General features: G+C 30.2%; 3 protein-coding genes across 4 annotated transcripts; 1 reads left to right on the forward strand and 2 right to left on the reverse strand.

Annotated features, from left to right (window-relative positions):
• The first annotated feature begins 4,630 nt into the window (after positions 1–4,630).
• On the forward strand, positions 4,631–9,695 carry LOC105801388 (F-box protein At2g26850). The gene is made up of 5 exons (XM_012632697.2): positions 4,631–5,439; positions 6,300–6,379; positions 6,636–6,808; positions 7,024–7,098; positions 8,667–9,695. The coding sequence occupies exons 1-5, from the start codon at positions 4,741–4,743 to the stop codon at positions 8,855–8,857; spliced, it is 1,218 nt and encodes a 405-aa protein (XP_012488151.2). The 5' UTR covers positions 4,631–4,740; the 3' UTR covers positions 8,858–9,695.
• Positions 9,696–10,287: 592 nt separating this feature from the next.
• Positions 10,288–15,868, reverse strand: LOC105761573 (uncharacterized). 2 transcript variants are annotated; one of them, XM_012579424.2, is made up of 7 exons: positions 15,746–15,868; positions 13,020–13,419; positions 12,095–12,147; positions 11,812–11,876; positions 11,625–11,703; positions 10,802–11,104; positions 10,288–10,726 (listed from the first exon to the last, which is right to left on the reverse strand). In XM_012579424.2, the coding sequence occupies exons 1-7, from the start codon at positions 15,828–15,830 to the stop codon at positions 10,572–10,574; spliced, it is 1,140 nt and encodes a 379-aa protein (XP_012434878.1). In that variant the 5' UTR covers positions 15,831–15,868; the 3' UTR covers positions 10,288–10,571. The 2 variants fall into 2 exon arrangements, with proteins under 2 accessions (XP_012434878.1, XP_012434879.1); XM_012579425.2 differs by having other exon boundaries at positions 13,020–13,522; positions 15,746–15,856.
• A 7,368-nt stretch (positions 15,869–23,236) lies between these two features.
• On the reverse strand, positions 23,237–25,857 carry LOC105761572 (transcription factor bHLH106). The gene is made up of 2 exons (XM_012579423.2): positions 25,492–25,857; positions 23,237–23,914 (listed from the first exon to the last, which is right to left on the reverse strand). Exons 1-2 carry the CDS (start codon positions 25,768–25,770, stop codon positions 23,492–23,494), a joined length of 702 nt encoding a protein of 233 aa, XP_012434877.1. The 5' UTR covers positions 25,771–25,857; the 3' UTR covers positions 23,237–23,491.
• Between the last annotated feature and the right edge of the window lie 504 nt (positions 25,858–26,361).

Here is a 26,361-nt window from a genome sequence, read left to right on the forward strand (position 1 = left end):
CAAATTAAGGTCAAGCTTGAAAATTTTTTGGAACCAAATGTCAACTTAGCTCCGCCATGAACAGATTTAGTTAAAAACCAACAAAAAAGACATACTTGATAAGGTTTTGAATAAACTACGCTCGAAATCGTTAAACTGTTAATAAATTTATATTTTGATCACTTAAATTTTAAAAAGTTACAAAAGAATCCTTTGATTTTAAACATTTTTGGTGTTGGGGAAAGTTTGGTGGGAAAGTTAGGCCACAAATAATGAAGGGATGGCTTTGATTGTTGTGGCTATAGTTTGGCTCACAAATCAACATCCAATTTTCCCAACCCCCCTTTCATTTCATAATTCATTAATTGCGCCCCCTCACATGGATAACTATCCTTTTCTCATAAATGGGAGTTTTTGGATTTAATGGGATCTATTCAATTTGGTCCCACCACCACCGGCAACAAATACTATTTAGTCTAATCATTCAATAAAAAGTCTCTTTGATAATGAAAATTTCAAAACCAATCCTTAATTTCGTATTTTATCTTGTATAAATATCTTGGCTTATCTCGAGATGTGAAGTTCAGTTTTTCTTCTCCCAGTTAAACTCCCTGATTAATGTAGATTATTTTAATATTATTTGACCCACAAATTTAGCCTATAAATAGACTTTTTTTCCACTTTAGAAAGATAACTCATAACATATTTGGGCATTAGCTTTTCAAGCTTTCAGAGAATTTTATATTTACGTTTTGAGAGTTTTTATTTTCGGGTTTTGGGGTTTAGTTTTATCTCCATTTTTGTACTCTTCGTATTTGCCGTTATAGTGAAATTATTTTTACCCGTGATTTTTTATCATCTTCGGAGGGGTTTTTCACGATATTTATGTTTGATCTTTTCAATTTATTTATTGTTTTACTTGTTCATTACTTAATCGAGTTTATCCCCAACACGGGATTTATTTTTATTATGGTTAATTAATTACTCAGTTCATTGAAATGATTTATTTTGATTGAAACTGTTAATATAGTCGTAACTTGGAATATTAGAAGGTGGGATTGTTATGTTTAGTAGAAATTGGATATTTGCAGCTAATTTTAATCTAGATAATATTTGAATTTGGGTATTCTAATTACCATCATAATGCAATATTAACCCACAAATATCTATCATCTGAATTTGTTTTAATTTTTTAGATAATAGATTTGGATTTGAATATTTGTTATTCAAATATGATTTCCGTTCCCGAATAACAAATTCAGACTCAAAATCTAAACGTCGAACCCAAAATTCGATCCTCAACAAATTCAAATTTATTTCCTTTTACCTTAACAATAATTATTAAAATTAAAACAAAATTCCAAAGAATTGGGTAAGCTTAAATCTTGTATCATCAATGACTATATATGATATATTGTATTATTAGGTTATCTAATTACCAACTAAATTATATTCATTATGAAGCAACCCACCAATATTTGTTAAATTATATACTTTTTGAAATCTCATTATAGATTCTTATCATATCTGTTCTTTTTGACGTAATACCTAAAATTACCCATAACTCCTCCTCAACTCATAAATAAGAAAATAATGCGCTTCAGTGTACTCAAACCCACATCCTCTTGCATTAACAACAATATCTATGCTAATTAAATTAAGACCCAATTGACTTGTTAAATCATATATTTTTTTATGGCTAAAATAAATAAACAAATAAATTCCTAGGTTTTGGACATGTGGGTTCTCTCTTTACAAATCTTTTGAGAACTGTTCCTTAGATTTTATTCCTACACTATATATATTACATATATCTATTGATATAGATTTTATTTATCTTCCAATCAAGAAGTGCCACCTGTCCTCAAGATTCTAAAAATTTGGTTCACCTCGTTTCGATTCATCTCCCCACCAATGGCAAGTTCCCTTGTGGTGGGAACAAAAATTTCAATACATTGTATTTGGATGGTCCAATGAATTTTATATTTTAAGCCACTAAATTTAATATTATTTTTATATAAATCACGATTTTTTAATTTTTTTCCCCATTAAATTGTGAGATTCATTGTTTGCAAATCATACGTGGGTTTTCTTTTAGATTTTATTTTGATTTAGATCTAAATATGTTTCGACTATTAATATGATCGTATTTTATAATAATTGATTATGGTTTATATTTGGGTCTTTGGTGAAGCTAAAATGTAATTTCATCATTGTATTGACTTACATCTTTATAATTTTAAAGAATTAAATTAAAATTTATCATTTAAGGTGGTAAAGTGTAATTTGACCATTTATTAATTTATTATTTTATAAAATGTAAAGCTATCGATGTGATATTTTTTATTTCATTTTAAGGAGTCCTAACCCCTATCAACTCTCTTGATATCATTTTTGTTCGGATGTATTATCTGCAATTATAATTTTGTAACTTAAAAAAAAAAAGAACGAAAACCCCATCAAAATGCATTGTCAAAATTTTTTTTTGGTAGAAAATAATAGCTCTAGGCGATTATGTTAAACTGTCGGTTCCTTTAGAAGCATTCATGTCTTCATGTAGAACTCCTTGAACTAAGTTTGGCGGATCTATAAACAGTAACAAACTTTGTGTACCATTATTCGCATGCTTAGTCATTTAGTCAGCGACCGTATTTTGAGAGTACCGTTGGATATGTCGAAATCTTATTTTCTAATTCCGTTTGAGTAAGCCATTAATTAAACGTAGCTCAACCAACCTGCTAAAAGCAGGTCCTCCGACTAGCATTGACTAAAAAATAATAATCAAATTTGAATTTATGAATTAATTTAATAATAAATGTTATAACACAAAAAAAAATTATATCTACTTATAAACAATATATATTGACTTTGATTGAAATTTTTTTAATTACAATTTTCATTTATAATGTTTTTATTTTAAAATGGAAATGACACAAATTTAAGGAACTAATTATAATAAAGTTGATGGGAAATATTAACCATTGCTCAATGAGCATCTTCTTCAAACAAAAATTGAGTATGATTAGGTGAGTCTTCAAAAATCGATAACCTATTAAGATCATTAGGAACAATTTTGACCATACAATCTGTTAACCTATTTTACGATTCATGTTTATGATTTATAACTGTCGCTCTTAATAATCTGTCTCCAAAATTCAAACCCGTTTTTTTTAGGTGGCAGTGAAAAGAAAACCATAATGAAGAAATTTGACAATTGTGGTGGTCCATAAATTTTAATAAAAATTAAGAAGAAGGAAAAAAACAAGTCATCTAACCAAACTAACCCCTAAAATCCAACTACCAAGGTAGATGCAATCAACGTTGTATTTTATTGTCTTGTCGGCTATTTTTCCTCTCATTTATTTATTTATTTTATAAATATTAATATTAATTTAATTTAATTTAATTTAATTACCCCTTTTTCACACAATGTGTTTGAGAGGTCCACTTGCACTTGACAACTCCGCCCATTTCGCTTACTCTTCCCTCTCATTGCTTTACCTTTCTTTGTCAATAATTTAAGAAAAAGAATTAATGGGTCAAATTTAGTTTTGATCCCTCTACTATGCTTAAACTTGAAATTTAGTTATTATATTATATTTTGATATAATTTAGTCTGTTTAAATGTTATTAATTAATCGAAATAGTTAACATGATGATAGCTTTTGGTTAAAATGTTGACTTTTTTTTTTCTTGCCTAAAAGCATCTCTTTTGATGTGATGCGTATGGGTGATAATGGTTTGATTCGAACCGATTTTGAAAGAAAATGACGGTTTTTATGCAATATTTTTATTTTAAAAATTCGTGTTGGGATTGAACGAAATATAAAAGCTAATTAAATTGAATCGAATTGAATTTCACGGTCGAACCAGTTTAGTCAATTTATTTCAAGTAATTTAGATATGAAACATTTTATTTTATAATATAAAATTAATTATAAATTAAATAAAAAAATTAGTTGAATTAGATAATGACAATTTTTCAACTTATGAACCCATAATCGAACTTAAACCAAATGAACTTAATAAACTCGAACTAAAACCGAATCAAACACTATAAGTCAAAATCAATTTATTTTATTCTTCTCAACCCTAACCAACAATGGTAAGTTGAATTAGATAGTTTTTAAAAAAATTACATAATCATTTTAAATAGGGTAAAGTCGAAAATTTTTTAGGGGTTGAAATTAAATTGTAATTTTACAATAGTAAAAATACAATTTCACCATTTTAATAGCCTATATCTTTATAACTTTTAAAGGATTAAATCAAATTTTATTATTTTTAAGGGCTGAAGTGTAATTTTACTTTTACTAATTTAAAATTTTAAAAATTTTAAAAGGTCTAAATGAAAAATTTCTATTTTAAGGGGCTACGCTGCCAAGTGATATAATAAACAAAATTAACAATTTAAACTAGAATAGTTAACCGTGTTAATTATTTAGACTAATTAATGATATTATAAAATAGAAAAATCAAACCGTATCATATTAAAATGTAGAAATTAAAACTCAAATTTTAAGATAAAAGGAGGACCAAAATCCAATTTCACCAAACTAATGATCAAAGTGATGAAACACACACCAACCAACATAAAATAATAATATAAATACCTCCTAGTATATATATATTATATAATATTTATATGAAATCTCTTTATTTAAAACCTTGTGTTTGCGCTTTGCATTTTACATATTTCCTTCTTCATCTTCTTCATTGCTTTGAGCCTTTTGAAATTTCCATTTTCAGAAAACCCCAACAATGCTTTTTCTATTGATTTCATGTTTCTCCTTCATTCTTTTATCCAAATCATTATCTTCCAAGCACCAACGTCACCACCGTGAACGGCGGTTGTTCCCGCCATGGTACGAAGCGTTCACCACCACTTTCATGACCTCATGGTTCCAAAAAGGTACCCTTCAAATCTTCACCTCCACCATGCCATTAAAGAAGCTCAAACCCAAAGCAAAAAACCTCGTATGGTCGTCATCAACGGAGAACCAAAAAGAAGATCACAACAAAACGACGCCGTCTCCGTCGTTGCTGGACTTGCCCGAGCTCGTACTGGACTGCATTTTCGACCGTCTTCAACCGGCGGAGCTTTGTGCCATGTCTGGTGTTTGTTCTTCTTTGAGAGAACGGTGTGTGAGTGACTATGTTTGGGCGAAAAGGATGAAAGGGAAATGGGGGAAAGTGATTGGAGATGCTGCTTATAGAGAATGGCAATGGTATATTGCTTTGCAAAATAGATCCAATCTGTTGAATAATCAAAGGAATCAAAGCAATTTGTCGTTTGAATCTGTTGCTAAAATTTGGCCATTCCTCTCTTGGTTTAACATTAAACCCAGAGCTGAAAAAGAGCTCAAAAATGGCGGATTGGCTGTTGATTCGATCATGGCTTGGTATTTGGCTTTGGAAACTGGTAGATTTTCGTTCCCTGCTCAAGTCTATAATAGAGAGGTAATTAATTAATTTAATTTAATTAATTTTTCTTCGTATAGTTGTTAAATGTAGGGATGAAAAAAAACCGACCCGATTCAATCCGATTGTCTTTTTTTTCTTTTTAAATCGAGTTTTGAGCCGGTTGGGTCGAATTTAGGAAAACATGTTTCGAGATAATTACTAAGATATTTTTAGTAATTAATTATTTTTTCTTCATATATTTGTTAAATATAGTGATGAAAAAAGAAAACCCAGACTCGACCTGATCCGACCCAATTTAATAGGGTTGTTTTTTTCTTAAATCGAGTTTTGGGCGGGTTGGATTGAGTTTAGAAAGGATAATTATCAAATTTTTTTTATATATAATATTGATTTAAAATATATGATATTAAAGTTTTATATTAATATTTGCTTTAAGTATAAATGTACTTAGAAAAAATAATTAATAGTATAATTAAAAATATTTAAAATTATTATTCTGTTTTGGTAGGGGAGAAAATTGTTTTAGGGGTCAAAAATAAATAAAAAATATTTGAGGGATTGAAATACAATTTACCATTATATTAACTTATAATATTTTAAAAATTAAAAAGAATTAAGAGAATTTTTAATTTTGGGGTCAAGACCACTGTCCCTCTCCCTCTCCCTCTGCCCTTGTGTTTTGGTTAATACAAATAAAAATTTGGGTTTGAAGTAAATTAATATTTAATTTTGAATCGGATTATATTGAGGCATATTAAGTCGAGATCGTAGGTAAGAATCCGTCTTGTCTCGTCCCGCCCCATTTTTATCTCTAATTAAATAATAGTAATAGTAATAAAACATTCATTAGTGGTCAATATTTTAATTTTAATTTAATTTTTTTTTTATTTTTGCAGAATGGACATGCTGGGTTTTTGCTATCATGTTATGATGCTAAACTTAGCTATGATTCCAAAACTGACACCTTTCAAGCAAGGTATGGAAATTTATACTCTATGTTACACGGATTCGGTATGCGGGTTTCGGATTATTGTATTTGTTTGACACGAATATGTTTGGATTAAATGTTGTACATTATTTCACGGAAAATGAGAGTTCTTATAATTTATCATGATAATATTCGTTACATTTACGATTGTTATAAATATAAGTTAATAATATAATTGTGATCACAATTTAAATCCCGAATTCAATATATAAGCTCAATGAGGTCGGATTTTTGTACTTTTCAGATACTCGCCTCACGTCCGGCAAACAACAGAGCAGAACATATCATGGGATAGGCTAAGAGCGCCGCCGGTCGATACTTGCTCATATGATCTTCACATTTCCAACTCATTATTTGACTTAAAACCCGGTGATCATATCGAGATCCAATGGAGAAGAAACAGAGAATTCCCCTATGGTGAGTTTCCCAATAATATAAACTCTAATTTGCCGTAAATTCGAGAACTTTCCGTATTCGATAATCATATTAAATTCCGACTATTTTAAAGTACAATTTGGTTAAACCCCAAACGGAAAAAAAACTCTCCTAATACTATCTTTATTAAAATTTTACTTAAACTGCATCGAATTTCTTAATCTAGTGGTAAAAAATTTGAGCTTAAATTCTTGTAGGGTGGTGGTATGGTGTGGTCGGTCACATGGAATCATGCAATGGAAATGAAAATCACTGCCGTTGTCAAGATACAGGTAAGAAAAATCACTCGATTTGCCTTTTTCTTTTTCTATAAAAGGGATTAAAAATTTGGGGTGTTTTAATTATTATATTAGTTTATAATTTTATAATTTTTAAAAGATTTTAGAGGCAATTTTACCATTTTGAGACTCCATACTCTTTTTAAGTTCATTTTATTGTTACATTTTAAGCGTAGAGACGAAGTTAGAAAATTGTTATAAATATAAAAATTGAATATGATTTTTGAGGGTCAAAATGTAATTTAACCATCGCATTAACTTATAATTTTAAAAACTAAAGGACTATATAAATAAATTTTCATTTTGATGGACCTGACCCGAAGAAAGTCTTAACATAATATTATGTCGATAACTTCCATGTAACTAATAAATTTTTAATGTTTTTAAGACCAACATTCTCTTGTTAGCATATTTAAGTCCTTTATTTAAAGTGAGAAAAGATGTCAAAATGGGTGCTTTTTTAAACTATGGATGATAGCTAAAAAGAAAATGATTTTCATTATTTTATTTAGATTGAAAATGATGGGTTTTCCACAATAAAACCATTTTCTCATTTCTTCTGATAGATTTTTTTATCTAAAATGGGAAAGAAATTTGGATTTTCTTCCTAACATTTTTTATCATTTTATTTTGGGAAAATGCTATTTTATCTTTTGACCGAATCTATTATAACCATATTTGGATGTAAATGTCAAATACGAATTTTTCATATGATTAAATTATGATTTTAATCACTCTATTATATTCGATTTTGTTAAAGTTTCATTTTTTTTAGTTTAAATAGTAAACACCATTATTTTTCTTTAAAATGAAGGTCATGTTAAAGTATGGAACTAAACCCCATATTTAAGTATAGTAAAGGACCCCATATTTTGATCTCTTTGGGATCTCGAAAACTCTAAGAAAAATAAAAAGTCCGAGCAACATAACTACCAATGCTTAGGATGAAGTTAAGGGATTTAGTGTGAGTTTGGATGAGCGGTGCGGTGCAGTGCGTTTAGCATACTTTTTTGTCTCACGCTATAGATACCGTCAAACACACCGCCTATCCAATTTCAAACTCACCCTTAGGTTAAATGAGATGATTTCCCTTTTAGTCTCTCTTGCAAATTTAGACTTCAATTTTAACTCTTTTGAGCTTTGACCAAATGAAAAAAATTGCATTTTTGACCCTTCCAAAGAATTATTTATTAACATTTTTTTCTTTGTTCCCCCGAAATTTCAACTTTAGATCGACCCTCAATACATAATTTCTAGCTTTACCCTTATATACAGGGACGGGGCGAAATTATTATTTTAGTCCCTTGAAGTTTTTAAAATTATAAGTTAGTTTAATGGTAAAAAAAACACTTTACCCCCACCAAATGAAAAATTTTCAATCTAATCTCTTTAGAATTCTAAAATAACAAGCATATACAAAGGTAAAATTGTACTTTGATCTCTTTAAAATTTTATAATTTAATTTTGCCCCCCTAAAAGTAAACTTCTGGCTTGGTCCTACCTGTAGATGCTCTAACCTGGAGTTTCAAAGCAAATAACATTTGTGTTTTTGTTTGACACAGATACTGTGATGCTAGAATTCAAGCAATATCCTTCAAGTTCAAGATGGAGAAAAACAACGATAAATAGGGAAAATCATAGAGAAGTAGGCAATGAAGGTGATGGGTTTTACGGTGGCATTAGAAAGCTTTATAATCAACAAGAGATTTCTATGTGGCAAAGCCTTTGGCCTAACCAAGTCATAGAAGAATAATATATATATATATATATATATATATATATATATATACATATATATACTGATTAGGGAAATTTTTGCTTGCCACTGACAGTGTATTTTCGATATAATGACACTGCCCTTTCCATCCTTTGTAAATATATTCCATTAGCACTTTTTTTTTTCTCCTTCAATTGTGAATGAGAAAACAGTTTTAAAAGCCATAAAATAGAAAGGTCTTAGTTTTAGAGACTGTAAAATTTAGGGACTTAATTGCTATTTCTTATTTGAAATTTTAATAATTTTTCCTTATGATTTTCTAATATATGGAAAAAAATTAAATTAAAAAGTATACCATATATATACACGCTATTGATCAACACTAGGGTGGTTTAGGGATTGAATTTGAAATTGATATTAGTTGGAGAGTTGAATATAAGTCTTTTGCCATTCTATTTATGGTGTAGTAGACACACACTTTAAAACTGTTGTAGGTTGCTTCATATAAGGTTCTTAGGGTAGTTCAATTTGAAAGAGATATACGAGAGATTAAACTCGAGACTAATGTTAATCGCTGGTTTGAGTACAAGCTTTTCGATGCTCCGCCACTAATTTATAATTGTTGCTTATTGCTCCTTTCTTTCAATAAAGAAAGGAAAAAGTTTAGATATTATGTGGAAAACCTCGATTCTCAGGGTAGTTCCAGGGTTGAAGCCAATTCTTAGGAGGCTAAAGGTAAAGGTGGCATCTATTTAAAAATATCATTATAGTGGAATCCTTTTAAATCGATTGTTGAAATAAAAAGTAAAAAAAAAAAAAAAAACTAAGCTACCGTTGATCATGTCATGTAAGAATTGTATTGAGAAACATGAAATTAGCTTTTAACCAATTCAACTGATTTCAACAGTAAAGGAGAGAAATTGATTTTCAGAGAAAGCGGTAACCGATTTAATAGGTCCCAAGTCACTAGTACAATTTTTTTAACTTTAACATGGCTTGATCAAATAGCTATAGTCTTTTTATTTCTGTCTTCTAACCACAATCGTTGGTTTAAAAAGAACTCCATAAGATCCCACTATAGTAGCATCTCACCTTAAACATTACCGTAAAAATTATATTAAAAATAGCTTAAAATAATGCTTGACAAATAAAAGGGACTAAAACGGATGATAATACCTCATTTAACCAAGGGGAAGATTATAGGTAGTTCAATCCAAAACATATATGCTTCATACATGGGCTTATTTAAGGGTTAAATTACTCGTTCGAGCAAGATCTTAGATAAGATGGTTTTCACTTCGGTCTAACTTGACAAATTAAAATTAAACAATTAAAATTTGATTATTCAAATTTAACTATTAAAATATAAAGAAATCAATATTATAAATATTTGATAATATATGAATAATAAAAAATGGATTTTTAGGTGAGATGTATGGAGAAGTCTAATAATAAGACAAAACATATGATGTCTAAACCATTATAAAATAATAATTCAACTGTGCACCACAATGCAAAGACTGCACATATCATACAATCTCTCAAATTATTCAGACAGTCCCTCAAAACTTTAAAGCTTTGAACAACTCATTGTTTTTTTTTTTTTTTCTCTTACATAATTGTTGGTCCATATATGAACATCTCATAGACTTTTTGTGCAAGGGAAATTCCAGTCCTATATAGTTCTTATTAGAAACACTGGCCGGGAGCCGGCGAGTGATTCGGTTTAGAGCTATGGCGGATAATGATACTACACGGTGCTGATATCGACTCGGCACTTGTGCAGCTGAAAGGCAGGGGTAATCCAGCTTCCGCAACTGCATTGGATTCCTGACCAATTGAAATAACCTAAGCGAGCATCACAATGAGCGCACGACAACTTCCCTTCGATAGCGCCTTCTTCAACTGTTTTTGGACATCGAAAAAAGTCATCAACCTAATCGAGTATGCACTAGCATAAAATGAGAAGCGTATTCTTACCAGCTGTCATCCACCGTAAGGGTTCGACAAACACCGATGAACACTCGGTTTGAGAAGACTTGTTGAAAGGGTTACCGCTTCTCCGTTTGTGCCACTCAAAAGATGACTCACCTTCACCTGGAGTATGATCGACAACGTTATCCTGCAATGCTACAAGTCTTCGGCATTTCTTGCAGCGGTATGCAGTACGGTTGATACCTTCTTTTGGAGTTGCCTCTATAACCGAGGAACTTTCAGTAGGCAAGCCGGGATCTGCACCTAATTTAGAACTGTCGATTTTCTCACCACGATTATAACAATCACCTGAAAGCAAGGTACAGAGAAAACGTATCTCAATGATGACAATCTTAAAAGAGATTCTATACACTAGTAGATGGTTACCATATACCAGTTGAATCCCCGGTTTAGCAATAATTAAAAAATTCATAAATATATATAACAGGATAAACCGCCTGTTTTTTGGCAGCGGTTTCTGGTTTTTACTCGTTCATAGCGGTTTGCTTTAGATTCAGTTATATACCCCCAGCCGGACCACTGGTTCAACTAGTGGGTCCGGTTCTGCTTGGATCATGGCCAGACTAACCACAATTATGCAAAATTAGTTCAACTATTATTTTGTTGTTTGACTCAACCCGTAATAGTTGTTCTATACAGCCATCACCATTCATCTGCTAAAGACGATGACTTTCTCTCTATGTTTTGCAACTCGAGATGCCAGAATAGACTACAAAAACTAGAGTAAAATAAATCAGAATCATATCCTACAAAATAATAGGAAAGATCAAGAAAGATTAAATTAAAATGTTTAGAGAGGGGGATGTACCCAACACTTTCAAGCGAAACCGCTTGTATATTGTGCTAGCATGATCGACCTTGTAATCCATTTCCTCAAACATTTTCAACTGCAATGGTGGATAAAACAGAAACTCTTCAAAAACTAGAAGCATACAGCCGCAATGATATGCCTCAAAATATAAATAAATTAATTTTACGTAGTTCCTTAGCATTACCTGCTCTAAAAACCCATCATTAGGGCAAACAAACTCACAGCTTTGCTTTAGAGATTCAAGCGCATCTGCAAGAACAGAAAATGCAAAAGGTGAAAGAGGAACAAGAGGATAATGTGTATAAGTTCCATATAAATATAATATACGAAGTCATTTCGATCTCACCAGTCAAAAGAAACGAGATTGCATCCTAATGTCTAAAATGTGAAAAAAGTAATAGTAGCAACCAGCATGTATGATATTTGGACCCACATTACTCCCAAATAAACAGCAGATTTGTTCAAACCTTCTTGAGATAGTTGCTCGGCTCTCATCAAATATGCCATAATTATAGCCGCACTGCACACAAACGTGCAAATAAGGTGTAAATCCTTAAGGCTTAAGGCATGTTCAAAAAATTTCTTATAAACATTGGAAAGAGACATAAAAACAATATTTGACAGGAATATATAATATACACTTTTTGCCATAGGAAGTAGCACCAAAATAACTTTGGGGACTGATTGAACTAAATAATGAAGCCATTAGTTCCCTAAACTTGCATGATGTGAATGAGCTCGAGGCAAATCATAGTAGATCGATATTAATGCTAAAAAATTAAAGTTTTAATAGAATACAGTTATTGATGAGTATTACGAAGCTTATGTTGTAAAGGAAGCACTATCCTAAATATAAGTATTTGAAACTTGTACATCTTTGTTACAGAATCCAAAAACATGAACTGAATAAAAGAAAAGGATAAAGTAACATTTAGTCCCTGAACTTGACAACTTTTCCCACCTGGGTCCCTGAACTTTTTTTTTTTGGTCTACATTAGTCTTAGAACTTAGCTTTTCCCAATTTGGTCACTAACTTGTATTCCATAAAAGTGTGATGAGGTGACACTCTAAGATTGTGCCACATCATCAAACCTTAAAAGGAATCCAAGTTCAAGGTCCAAATAGGGAAAAGTTGCTAAGTTCTAGGCCTAATGTGGACCAAAAAAGGTTCAAGGTCCAAGTTGGAAAAAGTTACCAAGTTCAAGGACTAAATGTTGCTTTATCCCAAAAAAATAAAAACTACGGTGTTCATTTCCTCTCTTCTCAATGACCAGATTTGGTAAGTTATTCAGCAAAGTTTCATGCAATCATCCGTGTTCTCAAATTAGTATTCCAAGTGGAGTAGCCTACTAAACTAGTATCAGAATATGACATTAAAGGATGTGCCGTTACCTTCTTGACACTCCAGCAAAGCAATGCACCAAAACAGATCCCTCTTTTCTGCTTCGATCAATGAAATCAATACACGCATCTAGGTAATCCAACAAATTCTCGCTCTCCATATCTCTAATCGGCACCGCCATTCTCACCAGCTTTAAATCCTTCCCAGCATATTCCAACAAGTACAACAGCTTCTGGGGAGACAAACAACTCTTAGAACCATCACCCGAATGACCCTCAGGAGCTGCAGCAGCATCACCAGACCCACCTACAAAAACCTTTTTGATTTCCTCGGTTGGGATTGTGATACCACTACGCCATTCAGAGAAAAACGATATTGACGCAGAGCTCAAAACTGATAGGATGTGCGTGATCTCCGAGCTACCATTTTGAAGAACTTGTGCAGCATCCCCTATGTTTCCAATAAATAGATTCTCACGAATGAGGTGCATGACAACAGACAAACACAAACGATGGTTTGTATTAGAATTTAACCCTTCTTTTGTTTCACTCACCTGCAAAAATCAGGATTAGATTAGTATATTAACCAGTAACCACTGCCAAAGTGTAATGAGAGAGAATATAAGCTAATAGTCAAATGATGCATCGCTTGAATGCATTAAGTACTATATGTTAATTCTAGTAAGCAATTAAAGGTGATCTCCAAATTGAGAAACCAATCGCATCGAGAATTACTTATCATTTACAAAACAATACCTAATTATTCCATTTTTAACATTCAAAACTGATGAAAAGAATTACTTAACATTTACAAAACAACACCTAATTATTCCATTTTTAACATTTTTAATATTACGCACTAGTGAAGTCAAATGAACAAAAGCAAGTTCTTTTCTCCTCCAATTTTCCTTTACTTTCTAGGTAACCACAAAAGGAAGTGAACTCATTGTCGGCAAGGGATGAAAAAAATAGCATTGCCTTATTGCATCAAGTACTATATGCTAATGAAAATAACCAATTAAAGCTCAATCTCCTAAATGAGAAACCAAATGCATTGAGCATTACTTATCATTCACCAAGCAACACCTAACTATTCCATTTTTAACATTCAAAACCACTGAAAACAAAACACTACCCTTTACTGAACTCAGATGACAAAAGCAGGTTCATTTTCACAGTGAAACAATCATTTCAACTTTCCATTTTCCTCCAATTTTCCTTTACTTTCTCAGTAACCAAACAGGAAGTGAACTCATTTGTAACATTTAAAACCAAAGAAAACATGATACTACCCTTTAGTGAACACTCGGATGACAAAACCAGGTTCTTTTGCACAGTGAAATGATCGTTTCAACTTTCCCTTTTCCTCCAATTTTCCTTTACTTTCTTGGTAACAAAACAGGAAGTGAACTCATTGCAGTAAAAAATATAAGGTAATGTAGTCAAATGATGAAAAGAAATCAGCACTGCCTTAACGCATTATTGCTACATTTGGTAGGAGTATTATTTTTTCCATATGTTTGAGTATATGAGTTAACAATAAACTAATTATAATTGCTAATTTTAACCACTCACGTAACTTTTTATGGTAAAGAGAAGGACATTTTTTCTTATTTTGAAGAGATCTTATTTTCTACAAGAGTTTTACTCATCCTTCTAATTTCAAGTATAAATTTGTATAATTATTCTTTATTTATGTCAACTATTTTAACACATATATATTAAATAAGTTTTTTCCTCGTGTTATTCGCCCAATAACCAATTGAGTCTAAGTATTATATGTTGACAAAAATAACCAATAAAACTTATCTCCAAATTGAGAAACCAAATGCATTGAGAATTACTTATCATTTACCAAACAACACCTAACCGTTCCATTTTTAACATTCAAAACCAATGAAAATAAAATACTAACCTTAAGTCAGATAACAAAAGCAGGTTCTTGTGAACAGTAAAACAATCATTTCAACTTTCCATTTTCCTTCACTTTCTCGGTAACCAAACAGGAAGTGAACTCATAGCAGTCAAATGATGAAAAGAAAACATTGCCGTAACACATTAAGTAGTATATATTATTGAAAATAATTCATTAAGCTTAATCTCCAGAATAAGAAACCAAACGCATTGAGAGTTACTTATCGTTCACCAAACAACACCTAACTGTTCCATTTTTAACATTCAAAAACAATGGAAATAAAAATACTACCCTTTACTGAACACTCAGATGACAAAACCAGGTTCTTTTGCACAGTGAAACAATGTTTCAACTTTCCATGTTCCTTCACTTTCTCGGTAACCAAACAGGAAGTGAACTCATAGTGGTCAAATGATGGGAAAAAAATAGCATTGCTTTAACTCATAAGTAGTATATATTATTGAAAACAATCAATCAAGCTTAATCTCCAAAATGAGAAACCAAACGCATTGAGAATCGCTTATCATTTACCAAACAATACCTAACTGTTCCATTTTTAACATTCAAACTGAACACTCAGATGATTAAATCAAGTTATTTTTGCACAGTGAAACAATCGTTTCAACTTTCCATTTTCATCCTATTTTCCTTCACTTTCACAGTAACCAAACATGAACCGAACTCATTCCACACTCAAAAGACAACAGTCCAACTTCATTTGAAACAAAAAGAAAAAAAAAATCAATTCAAACATATATACATAATTCCTAATTCGAATGTCAACAAAAAACAAATCAATCATCTTTACTTTTTTTTCCTTTATTATTTGTATAATTGAAATTATATATAACAGGAGTCTCACCTGAAAATAAAAAAGGAATATTCCGGCGAGAAATCTGCTTAGCTCTTTTTTTTTTCCTTTCAAATTTTTGCGTTTGAATAAGCATTGACAGCGAAGGTGCTTTTAAAGTACGAAGAACGCGAATGACACGTGCGGATAAGTTCGTCGTACGTGCGGGATTTATTTGACTGTTAACGAATCGGGTCGGGTTGGGTCAGTCTGATTTCGGAGGTTGGGCCGGAAAATGGGGCCCATTAAGAGCTTTCGGGTTGAATGGGAGGCGGCTGGCGGGCGGGCACCACTTCATTAATGTACGGTCGCTAATTTTTTTCTTTTTTAAATCTCAATATCAAAATTTTATCCTTTTCCCATTTAATTATTCACGACAATCGGCCTCAACCAGCTGGTGGTTTTTTAGTTGTTTTGATTTTGACTTGATTTTTATATCGATACAATACAAATGTTAGCGACATGTATTAAGATGGTTTGAGATGTAGAGAGCTACTTGTATGAAGCCAGTTCACACTTCAAAATATATAATAAAAAAATTTAAATTTTAAATTTTGAGTAAATGAGTCGAGTGGAGAATTCATGTAGCAAAAAGGATTATGTGTTGTTCTCGTGTCCCATTTCTCTTGATGATGAGAAGTATTTATAAGAGAATAGAGCCTAAGCATGATTCTCATCCACTTGAGTTTCCTTCCATGAGCGCAATAATAGAGTGACGTATATCAACTTAAGGCATTATTGAAATCGCCTAAAAATATCATATGAGAAGTTTGTCGGATGTGATAGATTGATGAATGCGATTAGGGGTCTTTCTTAATATATTTTCTACAAATCATGTGTACTCTTTAAGTATTGATGTTTAAGTGATGGCGTTAAGCTAGGTTAATTTCTCAAGCAATGCACTAGTGATGTTGTGTCATCATGTTTTTAGGATGGTCAATTGCTATGACAAGGAGGCCTATGGTAGACGTATAACAAATACTATCTGTATTAATTGTGTTTTAAACTCGAATTGATTTAGGGTATATTACTCATGGTTACACACGCATGATATATTTGGGTAACAGTTATAATTAGTGGGTATTATTGAATTGAGTGTAACTAAAGTGCTCAAATTACACTCTCTAACTTTTAGCGGAGGATGAGGACTTATGCTCAGATCTAATCACCTCATGACTTTCTAAACATACTCGTATATAAGTTTAAGAAAATGTTTTTATGCATTAATAATAATATATTAATTTTAGGATATTTGTTTTATATTTGTTAATATAATTATATATTATTTTTAATATTGTATAAATAATACGATAATTTTATGAACAATAAATAATTTCTCATGCATTTTAAAATCATATAAAATCTAAAATGTCTAATTAAAATATATAAAAAATAGTTAACATATTTTAAAATATGTAATGCCTTATCTTTCGACTATGATTACGTCGGTAGCTTTATGATATTTTATTCATAGACAAGTTGGTACCACTAAAATTTTATATTCTAACTTCTAAGCAAGCATTTGAAGCGTGTCATAAATTAATTTCTAGCTATAAAAGAAAGAGATTTACCGATTGAACTTAAGTTTAGTTGACATTATTATTGTCGTTGTAACAATTAAGAAGGTACGGATTCGAATGCACTATATGTATAGTATTATTCGATTTAAAATTTTGGGGATTACTCTATAGCATGGAAGAGTTATATATATGTATATATATATATATATATATATGAGATTAAAATGATTTTGTACCTAATGCAATTCATCATGTACAATCTTTTTTTATTTTAAATGGCAGGGGAGATTGTAACCATTTCAATTTTTATATTTATAACTAAGGGTAAGTTTGGATGGGCGATTGGGTGCGGTGCGTTTAGCTTACTTTTTGTCTCACGCTACAGTATGCTACAGTATCTAATCTCACCGCTACCGTTGTTTTTACACTAACCGCAGGTAAACGCATCGTCTATCCAAACTCACCCTAAAACTATTCCTTCAAACAAAATTTTAACATCAATTTGTCTAAAACCCAATAAAAAATGGGCTCAATTAAAAAAAACAGAAGGACTAAATTTAACATAATTTATTTAATCTACCATTGAGGTCCAATTCAATTTAAGCCCAATAAATTTAAAATTGGAAATACATACAAACCCCAACTGGGCTCTTCCCATTTTGATAATTAAATTTCTGTTTTTGTATTCCCTTTCATTTCGATTTTTAGTTGGCCCAATTAAACATTAAGCCCAATAAAAATAATGCGAGTTCGAGTCGCACTGATTATATTTGTTATTCGGACTTTACATTATTCTTCTTAATTTTGCTTTAGTTGGAGTTTTTTCGGACTCGAATTTTTCTGAACTCATATGGTTACAAGTTCGGATCAACATGTGCTGATTTATTAGCTTGAACCTTTTTAAACAATTTAATTAAAAATATCAAATTAAAGCACGTAAATTAAATCTACAACTTATGCCTAGAATAACAACTAACAAAGAAAATTTACCCATCAAATACTTAGTTACAACAAGCATGTAGAAATGGAACATAATGAATCATTTTAATAAATTTTGAATATTATAAAATCCATTTACTATATTTAAGTTATTATATTATTAAAGTAATATATTATATCTTTATAAATTTTATACATTCATTAATATTTTTAAAATTAAATAATTATTAATTTTGTATATTTAATACACATATATAATGATTGTATAAAATTTATTTTATATTCATATTTACTTTTATTGCTAATGAGTTTTAATATAATTTACAAATTTATTTATATTTTAAATAATATCATGTAATTATATTAATTATTAATGTTAGTTTACTTGTGATTTTATTTTTATTTTGAATTAGAGTTGTTCGTGAGTCGGGTCACTCGACTAGGTCTAAAGGTCCACCCAAAAAATAGGAGGGATTGAACAAAAAATATAGGCTTAGAAAAAAAAAGAGGCCCATTTTCTAAACAGGTTGAGCCTCGGGTAAGCCTTTTTCACCTGGGCCCGGATACATGTATTTTAAAAATTTGTTGAGAAACATTTGTTTTAATGTTTTTAGTGTATTTGATATATTATATTTTTTTAAATTTGTTTTATATAATAAAATAATTTTTAAAAAATTTTAATACGAGTTGGGCCGGGCCGGAGTTTAGTATCTATAATCTAAGTTGGGCTTGGACAAAAATTTATGTTCATTTTCTGGGCTGGACATATCAATCAGGCCTAAAATTTTGTTAAGACTCGACTCAACTCATGAACAACTCTATTTTGAATCAAATATATCTCAAGTTAGACTCAAATTGTTATAGGCTCGAGTTTAGGTCGATCTCAGCCGCGAATTATTCCAGGCTTGGATTGACACATGGGCTTGTTTTGTCAATTTTATTAAGAAGTACAAAGATCAGATTTACAACTTACGTATAATATCATTTGATACCTCAATTTAATTTTAATGTTCAATTTAACACTCGGACTAAATGACATCATATAGTCCAATAAATATTTAACACGTACACTCTAATTATAATTTAAAAAATTCAAATACTCAATTAAACATTAAATCAAGACCCTAAAACCTTATAGCAAGCATGTAGAGATGGCACATACTTTAAGAAAAAAGGGCATGGGAATGGAAGCAATGATTCCATAAGAGAATGAAGAAGCAAATGGGAGACAAAGAGGGACAGAGACTGGGCACGTCTTCCCGACATTTTTTCACTTTGTTCTTCTTTTTGTCCCCCCCTGCCCTTTTTTTTCTCTTTTGTTTTTTTCCCTTTGATATACGTGAGCAAAGTCATTTTTCCATTTCACTTTTGTCTTCTTCTTTTTTTTTCCTCATTACCCCCATCATTCCTTCCTTTTTCCTTGTCAGCCCCCCTTTATTCACGCTTCCTCCTCCTCCTTTTTTTTTCTTATTGGTTTTATTTTATATTATTTTTATTTTTAAAAGTAATTATAATTATACGAATATTTAATTACAATTGCAATTGATATATTTATATGCAGTGGCGGATATAAAAATACGATTTAAGAGGCAAGAACGAAATAAAAATTTTAAATGAAATTTCGTCATTTTAATAGCCTATATCTTTATAATTTTAAATGATTAAATCAATTTTATTATTTTTGGGGTAAATTATAATTTTACCATTACTAATTTAAAATTTTATAAATTATAAATGGTATAAATGAAAAATTTTCATTTTAAGGGAGTCGAGACCCTTGTCAGCCCCTAAATCTGTATAATTAGGTAAAAGTATTATGGAAGTCTATATATTAGAAGTCAGATTACATTTTATACATGTATATTAGATCAAAGAGCAAATTGATCATTTTTATTAAAAAAATAATTTATTTTGTACTGTTGAAATTTGACGTAGCTGACGAAATAATCAAATAGTGACACATGTACCTCATGCTGACGTATATGGACCGATTTTTTAAAGTAAAAATTGACGAAATTTACTTTTTAATATAACGTGCAAGGATTAATTTTCTCCTTCTTTTTTTTTAATAAAATGAGACAAAATACAATTTAATTCTTGATACATAAACTAAAATTATAATTACAATTAACATATAATTATGATAACAATTAACTATTATAATGCACAAATAAATAAATTAATAATTAAAATAAATTTAAGATGAAATACTAATCATACTAATTTTTCATGTGAAGAAAGCTTACATTAATAGACAATAATCATATGGTCTTTGTAGGGTCTTCAAGACTTTTAGTACTAAAAGTCTAAAACCCTCTAGAGTTTAAACTTAAGTAATAACTTAATAGTTATAAACCTACCATTAGTCAAGCATTATAGTACTAAATTATTATACAACTCATCATCGAATTGAATATTTAACTCGATAACTAATTTAATTAACCGGAATAAATTTAGAGAAAAAATATATATATTTACATAGGGTGAGACTCGAATCTGGGATCTCAAAATTCTTACAGCCCCAACGTTGTCATCGAGTCAAAACCTCATTGCAAATTGATAACATTGCCATCGATGTAGGAAGACATGGGTTCGAGTATGTTGGAGCGCATTCTCCTCCTATTTATGGGTTGGGGAGGGACTATGGGTAATTTTAGACATTGTTATACATTCTATGCATTATTATTCTCTTGTTTTTTTAATATATATTTTTAATTTTTAATTTTCAAAATATGGAATAATTATTATTATTGGAAAAGGGCTGGTCCAAAAATTGGGCTCCAAGTCCAAAACAAGATCTGTAATTGGTGCCTAAAGTCCATTAAATAAAAATAAAATCCAAAGACAATCAAGACCCAATTTGTGTATGTGAAATTGAAATTTTTTAAAAAATATTTTATTCAAATTAATAAGTTTGGAAGAAATATTTGAAAATGAAATGCAATTAAAGTTTTAAAAATATTAAGTAGTCCATAAAAAAACTTATATTTAAGTAATTTACTCAATTGATGTCACGGGTTATAAATTCATTTATGAAATTATAAAATACCCACTTTTAAATTATAATTAATATTATTATTATGATATTTTTTTAATTAGAAAAATTGAAAAATATAAATCTAAAAGTCGAACACATGTTCAATACTATTAAAATATAAGTTTGTTACCGCACATTATCTATAGTGGAGGAGCCACTAAGAGACTTAGGGGGCCATGGCTCCCCCTAAAATGGTAGATTTTTAATTTAGGTCATTTATAATTTATAAAATTTTAAATTAATAATGGTAAAATTATACTTTGGCCCTCTAAAAACTATGAAAATTTGATTTAACATTTTAAAAATATAAAAATATAGACTATTAAAATGATCGAATTACATTTTTACTATCATAAAAATATAAATTTAATTTTGGCCCCCCAAAAAGAGTTTTCTGGCTCCGCCACTGACTATCTATATTCATTATTGAATAAATTTTAAACGAAAATATTTTAGATGGAAATGTAAATTAAAATTTTCTTAATTCAATAAGATTAATGTAAAATTATTTTAATTTTATAATACATAATACATAATACATAATCATTTAATTAAGTTCAATAATTTAAAATTTTATATTTAAAATATATTTAGATATATATATGAAAATATTTTTTAAAAATATCGATAAATCTGAAATAATAAACTAAAATACACAGATACAAATACATACCAATACTAGAGCAAGAAACGGTATGTTCATCGGTTTAGAACTCACTACCTTGCTTCGCTCCCTTGATTAAACGGTACAATTTTTTTTAGTCCCTTTTAAATATATATTTTTTAATTTAATGAAAACTTATATTTTTAATACTCTAAAAAGTTTAATAATTCAATTTATTTTATTTAAAAAAAAAAGGAATTTGGGTGTAAATAGAATCGTTGAAGAAGCTTTAAAATCTTTCCAAACTCAGTGCAGAAAACAAAATACGTGATCTTCGAAACTCATCGAAACTCACATAAACAGCTGCTTTTTTTACTACTAAAATTCCATCCCTTTACTTTATGGAAATTGATGAATTAGTCCTTTTAATTTAATTTAATTTGTTGGAATTTTGTGAAAAGTTATTTCAATTGTTAGTAAACTCGTGAACTTGAACCGTTGATTTGCTAATTTATTACATACAAATTGCCTTAGGTTGGTGGTTCGAGTATGCAAGTGAGTACGTAATTATTACTATGCACTATACTGACATTTTTCCTTTGAGTTTTGTAAGTCATACTTCGTATCTCCTGTTAGAGTTGTGTGATACAAATCTTTGTTAAAAAAAAAAATATAGTGACAAAATAAGGGGATCTGTGTAGGGCTCAAGGCAAAACAGTGACACATGTAGAATCCGTATAGAACTACACTTCTTTTATTCGGCATTGATTAGAATAAAGTTTTTCAACCTTTAAATAGATGTAGTCGAAACTCCTATTGTATAATTTGTTTTTCAACATTAGTGAATTTCTTCTTCTCAGCTCGTGATTTTTTTCCCCGAAATGGTTTCCACATAAAACCTATGTTCTTATTTTTCTTATTTTGCGATCATTTTATTGCCATTATCAAAGTCTTTTTTAACATCTCCACCAACTGAGATGCTTCCCTTCTATGAATTCTACATGGTTCTCGATAAATGAGGGAACCAAAACACCAATATAAGGACAATACCTTAAAGTTGTTGGGGCCTCGGCCGGTTGTTCAACAGATTACACTTCAAAAACATCTCCCGAAAGAGCCACCCTCCCTCAACAAGTTTTTTAAAAGAAAATTCTACATCGATTGACTTTTAGACAAAATTAAAGATACATTAAGTCAATAAAATCATAAGGATTAAATAATGTCAAATAAAACCAATTGAATATTAGCTCAGTTGCCATCATTGTCATTACAACTTGGAGAGGTTGTTTGTCTAAGCATGTATTATCCTTCAATTTAGGGGTTTATGAGCAATTTGGGAATTTGTATTAAAAACAATGTAAAATAGTAAGGACTGAATCTCTAAATTGAGAACAACTCAGGGATGAAAATTAAAATTTGAACATTTATATATAACTGAGCAAAGTGGCACTAAAACCCTAATAATTCTACAACACACAAAGTTCTTTTCCCTATTTTTTCTTTTTCATCCAAAGAAAACACAAAAATAAACAAAACCCACCATGGAATTAAAATACATGTCACACTAGGGAAAAAAAAAACCCACTCTAAAAAAAAAAAAACCTTGAAAATGATACTTTTAAACAATGGCTATGGATAATTTATATATATGGTCACTACTACATTATTATTTTATGGTCCAATACTCTTCTCCTTTTAGACCTATCACTCGGATTGGAACGTTCAAGCAAAGATTTCAATGCATTTTGCAAGAAATGGACTGACTCGATGCTATGATCCTTGTCGGCAGCGACGATGAATACGTTGCGAATCCGTCCACCGAGCGTCGCCATCTCGGCTTTCAGGGTCTTCAAGTGTAAGGACTTTAGGATGTCGATTAATTCGGGTAAAAGATCGGATCGGTCCTCGCAACACAACGAGGCCTTGAATATCAACCTCCCGTCGCCCGAGTAATCGCACGAGAGCACAGTGATCTCGTCAGTTTCCGATGGCAAGTTGTCGAGCTCAGTTGTCTCGAGGGCTTGCTCTTTTAGTTCTTTTACTCGTTGGACCACCTTTGCTAGAAGTGAAGCCTTGTCTGTCTGAAGAAAAAAACAAAAGACCGTAAAAATCGGATCAGATAAGCCGGTTTAACCGGTTGATTAGAAATCTATTAGTCTAACGATTCAATTAAAAATCGATAATAATAATGTTGGTATTTAAAATTTTTTAAAAATAAATAAGACATGTGGCAAAATCTCAACCTCGCTTTTAGAGTTAAAAATTTTCATCGCATGTGTACCAAATAATTATCTTTTTTCTAATATATCTTATATATGGTCAAAATTTATCATTGGTCCCTCTATTATACTAAAATTTCAAATTTAATTCTTATTTTAATTTGACATGATTTAGTCCTCTATTATTTATAATGTTATTAATCAAGTATAAATAATTAACAAAAAAACTATAAATTTTTCCTTAAGATATCCATTCAATCACCAAAAAATCATTTCAGCATTCAATATTTTAATAAAAAAGTTAGCTATTTAGACAAACTAATGACATTATTAAAAAGGAAAAACGAAAAGAATCAATAATTATGTCAAATTAAAGTACATGGATTGAATTTCAAATTTAATTATAGTAAAAGGACCAAAACGATAATTTTCTTTAAATGAAATGTGTTTCCTTTAAAAGCTTATGCACTTTCCTACATGCCCTAGAGAAAAATAAATGAAATGTTTCCTTTTAAAGCTGTTTTGAACCCTTTTTTTCTTTCAAAAGCTTTAATGAATCCCACGATTTTAGAATCTGAAAGAACTCTTAAAATTTTCTAGGGAAAGAAATTTTTTCCCAGGAAAATAAACAAATAACAACACTATATATGTATATATATGTAATTATTGGTGATTAATTAAGAAATTTGGAATCTTTCTATTTATATATAAAATATTATTTTCAATGATTAATAGTTGAAACGACTCCAAATAATTGTGTTAGGAAAACGTCAAGTCATATTTGACTGTAAATAGTCGAAATTTTCTATGTCTACTATTTTTTTTCTCGGTAAACAAACAGTCTAAAGAGAAAAAACTCAACGTTCAACCATGCATACAAAACAAACGAATCAAAATGAAAAACCATTTGATATTTTTTAGAAAAGTAATTAACACAATTAAGTAATTAACAACAACAAAGGAGCTCAAATTATAGTTTTGGTCCTTTTATTATGATCAAATTGAGGATTTAATCCCTGTATTTAAATTCAGCATACTTTCTTTTTTACTATAATTTTATGTAGTGTTATTAGTTAGTTCAAACTAAAATAGTTAATGAATTAATTAATGACATGATAAAAGTAAATACACCAAACTATCATAGGACTAAACAAATTCAAGCATAGTAGAAGGACTAAAACCAGAATTTGACCAAAGAAACAAAATATTTTCATACCAAAAACGACATCAAAATTCCACTGCGAAGCATGAAATTTTTTTAAAAAAAAAGTTTCCAGTCCATCATCGAAAACCCAATTGTGTTAAAGCTTCAAATTACCTAAAAACTTATATATATATATATATATATATATGAACACACGCAGTGTAGCACTGTAGCTCCATCGATGCAGAAAATAGCCACCAAAAAAAAATTAAAAGTAATTTAATATATATATTACCTTAGAATTACAAGGGAGAAGGGCTCTAAGCCTGTTGAGATGCGAGTTAATTCTCTCTCTCCGCCGCTTCTCCGCCTCCTTGTGGTTCTTCAACGCCGCAAGTGCTTTATCATGCGGTGTCGTTTCGGTGGTAACACCGGACATCTCCAAAGGGTAATACGTCGAGGAACTGGAGAAGCTTTGCATAGCCGGAAACTCGGAACCGGAAGGAAAGCCGCCGTAGGATCCGACGCCGTTTTCTGCGAGGAAACGGTAGAGCTCGAAATTCTCCGGCTGCATGCTTTTTTTGTTTTTCTTTTGACTTAAAAAGTTTCTGAAATCAAAATGTTTCAGAAATGCTCTCTTTCGGTGGTATTTTGTCTTTAGGGTTTTAAAATATATATAATGATCTCTTAGGAAAAAAAAAAGTACTTCTTTTTAAGTATTGAATATTCGTATTAGATTCCGATTAAATTTAGAGTCGAACTTTTAAATTGAGGTAAAATTCTTCCGACTCTTTTATTTTTCCTCCATATTCGACTTTAAATGGAAATTTAAAATATACATAATGATCTCCTAGAAAAAAAAATAGTTTTTTTTATGTATTCAATAATCACGTTAGATCCCGATCAAATCTAGACTCAAACTTTTAAATGGAGACAAAGCTGTTCTACTCTTTCATTTTTCTTCCATCATATTCGAATTTAAAACCCTAAAAGTAAGGGGTATAATCGAAATGAGCTAAATTCAAATAATAGTGATCTCGAATTTTGAGCTTGTGATCTTATTTACTTGTTAGACAAAAATACTAACCACGACTTCAAACAAGTTTTGACACAATAAAATTTCTTAATATATATTGATTTCCTCAAGCTTTTTGTTCCGGATTAA

The sequence above is a fragment of the Gossypium raimondii genome, chromosome 11 (assembly GCF_025698545.1).
Source record: "Gossypium raimondii isolate GPD5lz chromosome 11, ASM2569854v1, whole genome shotgun sequence".
NCBI classification, from domain to species: Eukaryota; Viridiplantae; Streptophyta; class Magnoliopsida; order Malvales; family Malvaceae; genus Gossypium; species Gossypium raimondii.